General features: G+C 38.3%; 1 protein-coding gene across 2 annotated transcripts in view; it reads right to left on the reverse strand.

Moving 5' to 3' along the window:
• Positions 1-2,662: 2,662 nt before the first annotated feature.
• RAB8B (RAB8B, member RAS oncogene family) overlaps positions 2,663-12,899 on the reverse strand; it is a 56,838-nt gene continuing 46,601 nt past the window's right edge. Inside the window, exons 5-8 of one of the 2 annotated variants that reach the window (XM_045810615.2) lie at positions 11,882-11,971; positions 10,617-10,682; positions 7,888-7,938; positions 2,663-7,082 (exon numbers count right to left, since the gene is read on the reverse strand). In XM_045810615.2, the coding sequence (XP_045666571.1) occupies positions 6,990-7,082; positions 7,888-7,938; positions 10,617-10,682; positions 11,882-11,971 (300 nt within the window). In that variant the 3' untranslated portion in view covers positions 2,663-6,989. The other variant, XM_087856892.1, reaches the window with a different exon arrangement.

Below are 12,899 nucleotides of genomic sequence, written 5' to 3' on the forward strand. Positions count from 1 at the left end.
ATCCTTGAACCCTGGGATCATGACCTGAGTCGAAGGCAGACACTTAACTGACTGAGCCACCCAGGCGGACTTACCTTAAAATTTTCTTTCAATTAAGAAGTAAATGGAAAACAAGATAGCTCTGAAATGACTTAGTTTTCTTCAACAATATGTTAATTTTGATGAGTGCTGAAGCTCACTGATTCTCTTCCAACACTTATTAAACACCTACTGTGTGCCAGCCTCCTTCCTGGATACTATGGAAACAAAAGCTAAAGACACGGTGCCTGTGCTTACAGGAGCTTAAAGTCTAGTGGGAAGAGAATAAACAGACAGTTCGAATCTGGTGCATGAATACTCTGGGCATACACGGGAGAGGACTCCTAACCTGGATGGATTGTGCCCAAAGTCTTCCCAGATAAACCCTTACTGAGTCTTGAAAGATAAGGAAGAGTTAGCCAGAGAAAGGGTAGGAAATCAGTAGAAGGAGCAGTATAAGCAAGGAAATGAAAAAGCATGGTGTGTTCGGGAAACTGCAGTTACTGGTGATGTTCAAAATGGCTATGAGTTAGGGTATGACAAGATCCAAGACTGGAGAGAAAGATGTGGAGGTGGTAAAGCTCTTTGTTTGCCAGGCTGAAGAGTTTAGCTTCTACCCCAAGGTTATGAGATACCATGGAAGGATTCAGTTTGACAGTGACAGATGATTCCTGTCGGTACTGTGAAAACTGGCTTCAAGGAAACTAAGAGTAGGGACTGGGCAACTGGTTGGGAGAGGTTGCAGAGATCGAGGCAAAGATGAGGCAGCCTGAACACAGACAGGGCAGAAACAATGGACAAGTGGATGGATGAGGAAGAGATGAAGGTGTTTGATCTATAAGACTTGGAGGCTGGTGAACTGTGCGTGGACCTAGGTAGATGATCGTACTATCTATCATGAGAGAGAAAAGAGGAGAGAGAATAGCTTTCTCCTCCTGGGCTTAAGGGTTGTTGGTGGGAACTGCTGGGGAGCAGGAAATATAGAGAGCTGAGTTTGAGTTTCAGACATGTTGTTTGATTACCTGTAGCAGACCCCAGGGGAGACGTCCAATAGGCAGATCAACTTGGAAGTCTTCCTGTCTGCAAAGAGTGTGGGGCTAGAGATACAAATTTGAAAGCTGCATTAGTTTCCTATTGTTGCCATAACAAATAATCACAAACTTAGTGGTTTAAAGCAACACAAATTTACTCTCGTAGAACGCTGGAGGGCAGAATTATGAAATGAGTTTTACCAGTCTAAAGCTGAGGTGTCAGGGCCAGGCTGGTTCCTTCTGGAGGCTTTGGGAGAGAAACTCTTCCCCTCCCTTTTCCAGATCCCAGAGGCTACATTCCTTGGCTCACAGGCCTGCACAATCACACCTTTTCTCTCTTTCTGTCATCCCGTAGTTTCCTTCTGATTCCAACTCCTCCTGTGTCCCTCCCATAAAGACCCTTGGGATTACATGTCCTCCACCCTGATAATCCAGGACAACCCCCCGTTTCAAAAGCCTTAATTTGACCACATCTGTGAAGTCCCTTTTGCTATGTAGAGTAACATTCACAGGTTCCAGGGATCAGGACATGAACATCCTTGGGGGCCATTATTCGGCTGATCATAGAAGTTATGAGCATTTAAGAGCCGTGAACAAGGATGAAATTATTTTTGGAAAAGTGGAGAATCAGGAGAATACTGTCACAGAAGCTAAGAGAACATTTCTAGGAGGAAGACATATTCTGGTCAAATGCCGCCAAGAGGTTAACCAAGATAAGGACTGAAAATTGTCTGCTACTTCAGCAACTAGTCCACTGTAAGCCCAATGTCAGTGAAGTGCGTGGAGCCAAACTGGAGCAGGCTGAGGAACAAATGAAAAATGAAAAAGTGAAGATGGTAACTGTAGGCCACTCTTTGAAGAAGCTTAGCTACAACAGGAAGAAGAGGAAAAAGGGCAATAGGTGAGAGAGACACGAGGCCAAGGACTGCAGGATTAAGGATGCTTAGATGCTGAGGGGACAGGTGTAGCATGGGCTAAGAGTGTGAAGGTGGAAGAGAAAGAGGTGGGAGGATGAGTGCAGAGAAGAGGCAGTGGTGAGAAAAGCACAGAAGAGAAGGGATGCTTCTGCTCCAAAAGGAAGGAGTGAGGATGAGGGTGGTGTTGGGCACCGGCCCATGGTAGGCTATAGGTTAAGAGATGAAGAGATGGCCAAGAACTTCGTTTGTGACTGATGCTCTTCTCTGAGAGGCAGGAGCTTTCTGAAAGACCTGTCTACCAAGAATAAAGTTTGAGAACCGTGAAGGTTCAAAATGGTGGTGGGGATGAACACAAAAGCCTACGGCCGGGAACGTGTACAAGCATTGCGACAGAACAGTGATATGGCTGGGGCCTCGATCTGTGTTATTTGGAAGTGAAAACCAAACAACAGAAACTAAACTTGGGAGGACTAAGAAGGGAAGGATGATCGATTCAAGGCTGCAGTTCTACGACAGAATCACCTCAATGTACTCTGATCTAGGTATGAGAAGATCCGACCATTCTTCTGAGTCTTTAAACAACTCCAAGTCACATAAGTTTGCTCAAATATCTCAAGCCTACCATGGTTTGAATCATACACTTAGCAAATCTGAAGAAACATTTTTTAAATGTGCAATTCATTTCAGAGTCATGAGTATTTTCATTATGTAGTTTTTATTATAGACGAACATTATTGTAAAAAAAAAGTTCACCTGGAATAAAATCCATTTAAAAAACAAAAACAAAAACAAACCACAGCATCAGTATCAGTATACAGTTAATGAATTGGCTTAAACAAGATTAACCACATGACAGGTTCACTTTATCTGCAGGAGCTTTTCACATTAAGCTGCTGAAGCAAAAATAAAATATGCTGAAACATACACAGAAGGATAATTCTATGGAAAAACTAGAAATTTCCCATTAGGGGCATGATTTTAGTCAAATAGTTTATTATGGCATTTTGCACTAAAGGAACTGCAGTGTCAGCTGCAAACAAACAAAATAAAACCCATCTGTAAGGCCATAGGAATGAATTATAATAATTAAGTTCACATTTTTAAAAAGGTAAGAAAATGAAACAAGAAGTTCTATTAGTTCTTGGCAATAAGAAATGCAATCACATATGGCACAAGCATTTCAAAAAATGAAGTAAAATTTGAAAATATCCCTAAAATAATTGTTTGCTGATATTCACTTCTGTAAGTTTCAGTCATTCAGAAATTTTTCAGACTGAACAGGACTCCCGATAACTTTATTAGTCTTAAAAAAGAAAAAAAGACCGATTCTCTGTAAAATTGTGCTGGGATTTAAAATTTTATTAGCATATTCCCTCTAGGTCCCTCTAGGACAAGGAATTCCTTTTTTTTTTTTTTTTTTTTTTTTTTGGCATTCCATTTCCCTCCCTTCTTTGGATGTAACAAGGAGGGAAAAGGAATGTCCTTTCTTTTAAAAGAAAAATTCTAAAAAACCTGATGGCAGAAATGAGTGCTTAAAATCCGAGATAAGTAAACCAACATAATGAAATGCTGTTTTAAAATTTGAAGCTTAGAAGCTCATTTTTAAAGATTAAGTACTAAATTTATAAAGAAAGCTAAGTCATGAACTAGAAAAAAAATCTGCTTAAATGCATCACTTACTGTTCACAGGAAAAACTTTATAAGCCTTAAAACAGATTCTCAGCATTCAGAATCTGTAAAATGGAGTTATAATCTCTTACTTAGAAATTTCTGCAAACGTTCATCTATATTGCACAGCTAAATTTCTTAATGGAGACAGGGAGATCATACCTTGTTTGCACTAGCGGATAGGACATGTATGTTCTATTCTAGAGTAAACTATCTCCTACCTTTTCCAATGATGTCTTTAGTCCAAAACAAAACATATAATCTAAATGGTGTTGGATGCTTAAAGGCTGGCTCACCGGTTTTCTACCAGGTATTAGAATACTAGTTAGCTAAATGAGGTATAATTAAAAAACAGTCCTTCAAAGTAAAGAGTATAGTCTTCTGACCATTTATAACAGAGACTGCACAAGTGCTCGTGTAAATAGTAAGGAGCCCTGCGGCACCTCGTACCCGAGGCCCAGGTGGATCATTTTCTCGTCATCTGCATGAAGTAAAACAGCTAAAATAAATTCCCAGTGAAACGTGTACAATCAACTGGTTTACATGCTACTGAGTTACAGCACATTTTCAGTGTCTGATATCCTCAGACTCTAGGTGAAAAGGTCTAGTCCAATCATTGTCAAAAATTAGCACGCTGATAATAAAGTGCAGCCACCGAACCACGAATACCGCTGCAGAAGTCTTCATGTACCTTATCCATAAGACCACAAACATGTCCACACAAAACTAGATTTCTTCAGTTTCAGCAGGGAACAGACGATTATGTCACTAAATTCATCTACAAATAGAAAAAATAATGCACTATATGTACATTATTAAGCAAAGTGGAATATTTATTGGGTCATTTTACCATGCAGAAAGTGAATTTCCTATGGTCTTAGCTCAAATTATATACAATTTAGCAAAGCTAAATGTAAGAAAATAGCAAGGACAATTTATTTCTATAAACAGAGCATATACCCCCAAATTGCTGCTACTTCAAAGAGCACTTTAAGACTCATCTAACTTTTACAGGCTCTTTCAAAGGGAAGTTCATGGAGACTAATTATTAACCCACATAAGACAAAAGGAGAGAGAAGGAATGAAACAAAAGCAAAACACTGTGTTGGAAAAAAAAAAAAACAGCTAACCACAGAATATGTCAGTTTTGGTTTGCAGACAACCCCTGAGATATAAACCAAAGTGTTAAGACACCAAATAGTCAGAGGTAAATTACTAGAATTACATTCATACATGGTGTCATAGCACTTGCCTTTTAGAAAGTACTTCGTTACCATTCAGAAAGCTTAACTGCTTGGATCTTATTCAGAAAATTAGTAAATACAAGATGTTTCTAAGACATTACGTTTTTCTTTCCAAAAATGTATCTAATTTTAAAATGGTAGATGTACAATCAACTTTCAGTCAAGCAACTACTGATTATACTGGGACACCAACAGGTGCCTGTAGGCCTATAGGTAAATTAAAAAAAAAAAAATCAGGAAGGCTGAAATTTGTCAACATTTTTAGTGTATCCATCCAAAATAGCTCTGGGATATCTGCTGCTGCTTAACTATACATAAGTTTCCCAACAAGTAGTCCGGGTCTGACCGGCCCAAGTGCTCTAATGCTGCATCTTAATCTAAAGCGCAATGCTCTGCGGTGACAAGCGATCCACTTCCGTTTTCGTCTCCACTCTCGACCATCAAGCATGATGGTAACCCTCAAGAAACAAAAAAGGCCTAACAGGAAGAATAATTATTGACAGAATTCATGTCCCTAATCACCTGTTCATTACTCCCTTCTGTATTGTGACAGTGAAGGCTAGAATAACAACACGATGATCTGAATTTGGCACGTAAGTTAACGCTAAATAGCTTTTTTTTTTCTTACGTGAAAGTTTCATCTACAAAAGGTATACCAGTACCAGTGTCTGGTGAGAAAGGCAGCTAAGCTTTTGGTTGGCTTTGGCCCAGATGACCGGACTGAGTTCTATAACAACAAACCTGAACAGATGGAACTGGGTTCTACGCATTCAACAACAGCTGTTTTAAAATGGAAACCTTGTTCATATTTTCTCTAACGAAAAGGCAAGACTTTTCCTAGAGGCTGCACTATGTCTAATTACCTGAAAGAAAGAAAGAAAGAAAGAAAGAAAGAAAGAAAGAAAGAAAGAAAGAAAGAAAGAAAAGAAGCCCAAGTAAAAACAGAACAAAAAAATCATTCTGTTCGCCATTACCAAGAGCTATCTCTATTAGATTTACATCAACAAGTTAATCTCTCTCCCGATACGTAAGCTTTCTACAAACAAAAATCTAAATCTAATACTTGCTAAATTTTGCAGACAGGGATCACAGTAGGGATTGGGTATAATAAACAAAACCAGCAAGCTAAAGAGTGAACTTAAGAAAAAATATATTGCATATATTACGATGCTGATGTGACAGAACCACAATAAGATGCTAAAATAAGAGCTAAATGGTACATCTCTCTGCCTATGTAAAATTTCAGCTCAAGAAGATCACAATTAGAAACAGACAACAATGTTCAAATATGTTATGTTTTCAATAACTGAGTGGTTACGACAGGTCAAACATAGGAAAGAATAGTAAATACAAACACCAGGAAATGCTAGATTAAGGTGATTTCCAAATGTAGCTTCTATTGATCAGAGAGAGGTAATCAATTGAAAAAGTGACTTAAAAAAGCTACCCAAACTCTCCAGCAAAAAGGTCAGGAATGAAACAAAACTCTAAACAATCTGAAGAAATAAAGGAATTATGGTCTCTGATGAATAGATGGACATTTTTTATGAATTTTTAAGATCACTTTTATCAGAATTTAAGGATTCTGATTTAAGGAAATCACAAACTAGAGCCCTTAAAAAAATTCTATCAATGCAATCACATTTGGCCACATGACCCAGACCAAACACCTTGTAATTTTCGTATGTTAACCTCTGCTTTAAATGTTTTACTTTTTTCAAACATTCCCAAGTGCACAAATTTGTCTAGAACTTATAACGAGGCAAAAGTGTGCAAATATGAGTCTGAGACCGTGCTGTAGCAGGGACAGGCTAACACTGATGTGCAAAGTGAAAAAGAAAAGATAGCAGCTTCTGAGACAAACCAAAGGAAAAACAAGTTAGGTCCTGCGTATGTCTCCACTTCATTGCTTCCGTGTTTGAAAAAAGGAGCCTGTTATCTGGATAGGCCATGAGGCTGGAATCCACGTGGCATTCTGTGTCGAGAAGTCTAGGTTCAGTGGTGCTCTCAGCAGCAGCCTGGCGGTGTGATTCTGAGGCTGGCTGACCTGTGCTTTCAGAGAAGCAGGAAAGGGTCCTTTAGGTGTGCGGCAGTCTCTCAGAAAGAGTTCATCAAAGTAGCGAACAACGGAAGAAACTGGTCTTCTTTGATCGGTTCTCTGTTATTTTCACTGGTCCACCTGACCCTGATGAATTGCTGTCATTCTAGAAAAGGGAGGATAAAGTTACCCAGGAAATACAAGTTTCATCCCAATTATCTAAAGCGTCCAAATACCAAACCACAAATGTGTACTCAGTAGAGTATTTTATTAGAAAGGAGACTCCTTAGGCTCTGATGTTGTCTGTATCATTGGAAATGGTGGGTTAAAATGAGAAACATATTTTTAGGATAGCACCTTTTATATTAATAATGTATCAGATGGGAAGCTCCTATTTCCAGTTCAGAGGAATTATAGCCAATGGAGTGTAAAGTTTCAAGGGTAATGATGGAAACGATGTTAAGATACTGGGATAGGCAATCCTCTTGCTAGTGGTAAGAACAGGTGCTAACAGAAGGTATACAATTATATTCAGGATTCTGATGAAAACAAACTTTCAAGGTGGTGCTAATGATTCATCATTGACATTATTTCTAATTTGAGTGAACTTTAGCAACTTTAAGATTGTAATTATATATAGATATAAATATCTGTCACATTATAAACTAGATAATTTAATGGCAAAAATTTAATTTGTGTCATTAATTATTCTGGTAAAAATTCCATTAAAGACCACCTACAGAGTCAGATGAAAGAACGGAAGCAGCCACAGTTCAGAAGTAAGAAACTTGAAGAAACAGAAATAAGAATCAAAGTTCAACCAGGTGAGTATGTGAGTCAGGAAAAAAATGAGTCAATGTGAATATGTTATAATCAGGCCTATCCTTTTAACCAAATAAATAAACAGCAAAAATAAGAAAACAAATTTAACAAACAGCATAATGAAAATAAAAATTATAAGTGATACAAACCATTTTTCTGTTGAGTTTTGTCATTATATCTCGTGCAAGTGTAAAAAATGCCTAAAGGTAAACCAAAGACTTTATTAATATATGTTTATAATATATTTTAAAAAAGAAATGTAGGATTTTTCATTATTTCATTAAAAAACATTATTTGGCACTTTTTAATTGAGAAAAGAACGTAACTGTAATCATAGTACACACTTGAATATTTTATCTTATTTTTCAACAGTATCATAAACACTTTCCAGTATTTTAAAACTGTCATTCATGGGGCGCCTGCGTGGCTCAGTCAGTTGAGCATCCGACTCTTGGTTTTGGATCGGGTCGTGAGCCCGAGGTCAGGCTCTGCGCTGAGTGCAGAGTCTGCTGGATATCATCTCCCTCTCCTTCTCTCTCTGCTCCTCCCCCTGCTCGCACATGCACACTCTTTCTCTCTCTAAAATAAATAAGTAAAATTAAAAAAAAAAAACACCTGTCATTCATTCATTCATCAAATATTTTCTGCACATAATATCTGGCACAAGTTCCCAACGTGACACTTGGTAGCTTTCTCAGTACACCAAAAGCACCTGGCAGGGCAGAGGCTCTAGGTCACCCCAGGTCCTCAAAGCGGGGCACAGGGTCTTGTCCTGGAGATGCCGAATATCTGTTTAATAATTGAGTGAATAATTACGTATTACCTAAAGCTCTAGAATCTGTTTTCACAAAAATCCCTACCTTTTATCGCCAATCTCTTCTCTTTCAAATTGCTTTCACTCTTGGACCTGAGAATTATATCATCTTCTATGTCTTAGTTCAGCTAAATTCCCCACCGTGGAAATCAGTTCAAATAGAAGGAGGACAAATCCGATTAATCTCAGTGACAGTGTCTAGTGCGTCTTGACCCAAATGAAACATTTTTTGATTCTATCACCTCTACTTTGTTTCTACAGAGCCAAGACTTTTTTTTTTTTTTTTAAGATTTTATTCTTAAGTAATCTCTACACCCAGTGTGGGGCTTGAACTCACAACCCCAAGATCAAGAGTCGCATGCTCCACTGACTAAGCCAGCCAGGGGTCTCTCTACAGAGAGCCAAGACTCTTAAAGAGTCTTCGGGTGTCTCCATGCTAAACCCACAATTGTCAGTCTCTTTGTTCCCAACCACTTCTGATGCCCCCAAAGATGTTCGGCAGAAGGATTATGTCTATTCAAGTATAGAAACAATATGATAACCACTATCATCACTTACTATCAATGTTGCATGGTCACACTGGTCACCTGTGAATCTAAGTTTCTAAAGAAGACCATCCCAGGTTTTATGAAAAGCTAAGTACATTAAATCAAACTCTAGGAAAATTGCTAATTTCTCCCGAATAGCTGGTCAGAACAAGCAGGTCGAGCAATTCTCAGCTCTATACTTCCATAACTCAAAGCTCTCTGTCAGCCACAGATGCAGTCAGGGTGCAGCCACGAACAGGGACCTAAAACTGCTCCATTAGGCCAGGGTATGGAGTTCACTTTGTACGAGCAACCCTATCTGGGCCATCTCAGTGAACAAATTTTCTCCTGTTTCTACTTAAGAGGCTCCCCTCTTTCTGATGGAAGGAAATCCTTTCGTGGAAAGCAGAAGGAAGCATTTTTTCGGCTCTTCTAGCTTGTGTAAATACATCAACAGAAGCTTCCTGTTTCCTAACATCCATTAGACAACCTGAAAAAATGAGTGTGAGTTACTGAAAACAAAGAAAAAGTTCTGATCAGTGTCCCCTAGCCAATAAAGTCATTTAAATCTTGATTTTTAGCCACAATGTTATGGTGAGTGGTGGCAGCCCAAGAAATTAAATGTCTACAAAACCACCAGTATTACTGTTTATTGAATTATATGTATTAACACACATGTATCATTTTTACAACTTGTTTAAAAAATGTTTTATTTTTTATTTGTTTGTTTGTCAGAGACAGAGGAAGGGAGGGAGGGAGAGCACGTGTACAAGCAGAGGGAGTGGCAGGCTCCCCGCTGAGTAAGGAGCCCCATGCAGGACTCGATCCTGCACTCGATCCCAGGATCCTGGGATCATGACCTGAGCCAAAGGCAGACCCTTAACCAACAGAGCCACCCAGGCATCCCTAAAAAATGTTTTTAAAAAAGAAAATATTATCAACAACTCTGCCCTTGGTAAAGAAAATCTATTCTTAGAAGACTTTAGATGATTGGGGTTTCTTTAACAATTCACTTACTGGAAATTTATTAAAACTACTCTCTGATAAACACATTTATTTCTACTAAATGCTGTTGTGTTACAATGTATCATGCGTAATCTAAGGGAATCTGTTCAATAATCAGTTAAATTCTCTCTTGAGAGAGTACAGACATGAAAGTAATTAAGATTCCCCTGCTGCGGGCTACTATAGGATGACACGAACCATGATAAATGAGCAGAAAACACTGTGCTTGGTCGGCGAGTGCAGCATTTCTGGCTTCCCAAACAAAGGGCAGAGCTGAACTTGAATGGAACTTCTACCTTCTGCACAGTGAATCTTAATTGAGCAATCTCATACAGCCCATGTGGGGGCTGGGTGCTAGAAATTCAAGAACCTGGGTCCGCATAAAAGTCAAAAGCACGAAGTTCGCAAAAGGGAGGTGGAGCTCACAGAAGGCATTCACTAAGAAAACGACAAGTCTTGGAGAGCTGCTTGAACACAGGCACCTAAGCTCTAATGTTACCCCATAATAGGTCACCGAACGTTTCTTTCTTACCTCTTCTACGTTTGTACTGGATTTTGCACTTGTCTCCAAGAATTTAATCCCATAGTCAATTGCTAACTGAAAGGCAAACAGAAACATTTAAATTCCATTCAAGTTGCTTCAACATATAAAGCATTTCCATTTTCTAGGTTGTTCAAAGTCCCAAAGGGAGAGGATCTAGTTGAAAACTCCTGTGGTTCTCAAATTTCTTTGCTTTCTTCTATGTGTTTGAAATGTAGACATCTAACTTAACCATCATAAGTAAAATGGCAGTGCTTCCACTCAAAACATGACTTAAGTTATTCTTTTTTTCTATTATACTTCAGTTCTCTAATATGCTTATAAGAAAAACCGTGAGATAGATAACTTGCTCCTACCAGTAATTTGGGATTCACTGACCCCTTTCACCTGCTACCAAAGTACAACTCTCCAACAGTTACTATACTGATTTTTCATTATTTTTTAATAAATTGGTACATTAAAGAATGAAAGCTGAAAATACCACGTACTCATTGCTTTTGTTTTTATTTGGTTTCTATTTCCATCTACTCCTCAAAAGCTCCCAGTTTATTTAAAATAACAAGACTAAATGAATGTTCTTAGGGGAAAAAAATTTTCAGTCAGATTTAAAAACAAAATACATTTTGCATGCATCTCTAAAAAAAGGCCAAAGCAAAATTCCAAGATTTAAAAACTGAAGCCTCTAAGTTAATTTTGAAAATGTCACAGAAGTAAATATGTACATGTAATAAACTCTTGCTTTTTTGCAGGATATGAAATAGAGAAACGCCTATAAATGACGTCCACAGCTTAATGAGTTACAAGCAGTTCATCCACAATGACCTAAATCTAATATGGCGTAAAATACTCTTAGGAAAAAAATAATGAATTGGAATATGATTCCTGTTTAACCTTCACCTATCCAATCACTTTTATTTGAAGAGAATGATTTTCTTGACCTTTAAAACTGGGCATTTTCACACAGATATGGAAGAAATAGCCCGAGCTCTAAGCTGCAGGAATGTGAAAAAGGACCAATTTGTATCTCCCAGAAAACAGCAAATTCTTCAGGAATGAGTCATGACTACACAGTATACAGAGCTGGATCTCGAATACTAATCATACCATTCAAGTATGGATTACATCTCTTTGTTGTTTTTTTTAAAGGATTAAAATACAGGTATTTTTCAAACTGAAATCAATAATTAAGTAATACTAAGAAAATAAATACTTAGTATGAATAGCGTCCAATCTTTATGCATTCAGTTCAAATTTACCTTCTCTCCTCTTTCTTTTGACACTTGTCTTTTGTCATTCATATCACATTTGTTACCCAGGATCATTCTTTCAACATCTGAAGAGGCATGCTGCAGGGAGAAAATAGTACGTTATAAAAACAGCCTGAGCAAAACACAGTTATTCAGTAGACAAATCCTAACCTGTCAGAAACATATCCATAAATTTAATAAGAAGACAAATAATCTTTTGCTCAACACAAGGCCTGATGCAGGGAAAAATTTAAAAGATGGGAGGAGCGAAAAACTACGGCATAAGAACCTATGCAAACTTTTTCCCCAAAAGCCTTCACTCTCATGCCTTTGTTTGTACGTGAACAAACAAGTAAAACTTCCAGTTATGTGACAACAAAACTTCCAAATATTAGTTTGGGTCAAAGAAGGAAGAAACAGTACTGAGCGAGCCAATGAGGAAGGTACTCTGGATTCTGAACTACTTAAAACATGAAATCATGTAGGTTAATATAAATGTGTACAATAGATTTTTAAAGTCAGATTTCTTTCTGAAATGTCAAAGACGTCAAAAAAAACCACTTTTTTTTTTTAAAAGATTTTATTTATTTATTTGACAGAGAGAGAGACAGCCAGCGAGAGAGGGAACACAAGCAGGGGGGGTGGGAGAGGAAGAAGCAAGCTCCCAGCGGAGCAGGGAGCCCGATGCGGGGCTCAATCCCAGGACTCTGGGATCAGGCCCTGGGCCGAAGGCAGACGCCTAACGACTGAGCCACCCAGGCACCCCCTCCCCAAAAATCTTAATACCAGTCAATCTGGAATTAAACCAGATTTCAAATATCTACCATGGAGAAAATGTTAGATGGAAAAAATGACAGTTGCTGGAATAGAGAGATGTCTTTGCCAGTTGGACAGCAAGAAGCTAGGAGACGTTGAAGCTAGAGGAGCACAAGCAAGTCTCTTCTTTCTGCCTCAGTTTTCTCATGTGTAAAATGGGGACTTGGACTTATTTTCAAGATCTGGCCCAAGTTTACAATTCGGTGAGACC

This window comes from Ursus americanus, chromosome 28 (assembly GCF_024610735.1).
Source record: "Ursus americanus isolate L20-20 chromosome 28, mUrsAme1.1.p, whole genome shotgun sequence".
Classification (NCBI taxonomy): domain Eukaryota; kingdom Metazoa; phylum Chordata; class Mammalia; order Carnivora; family Ursidae; genus Ursus; species Ursus americanus.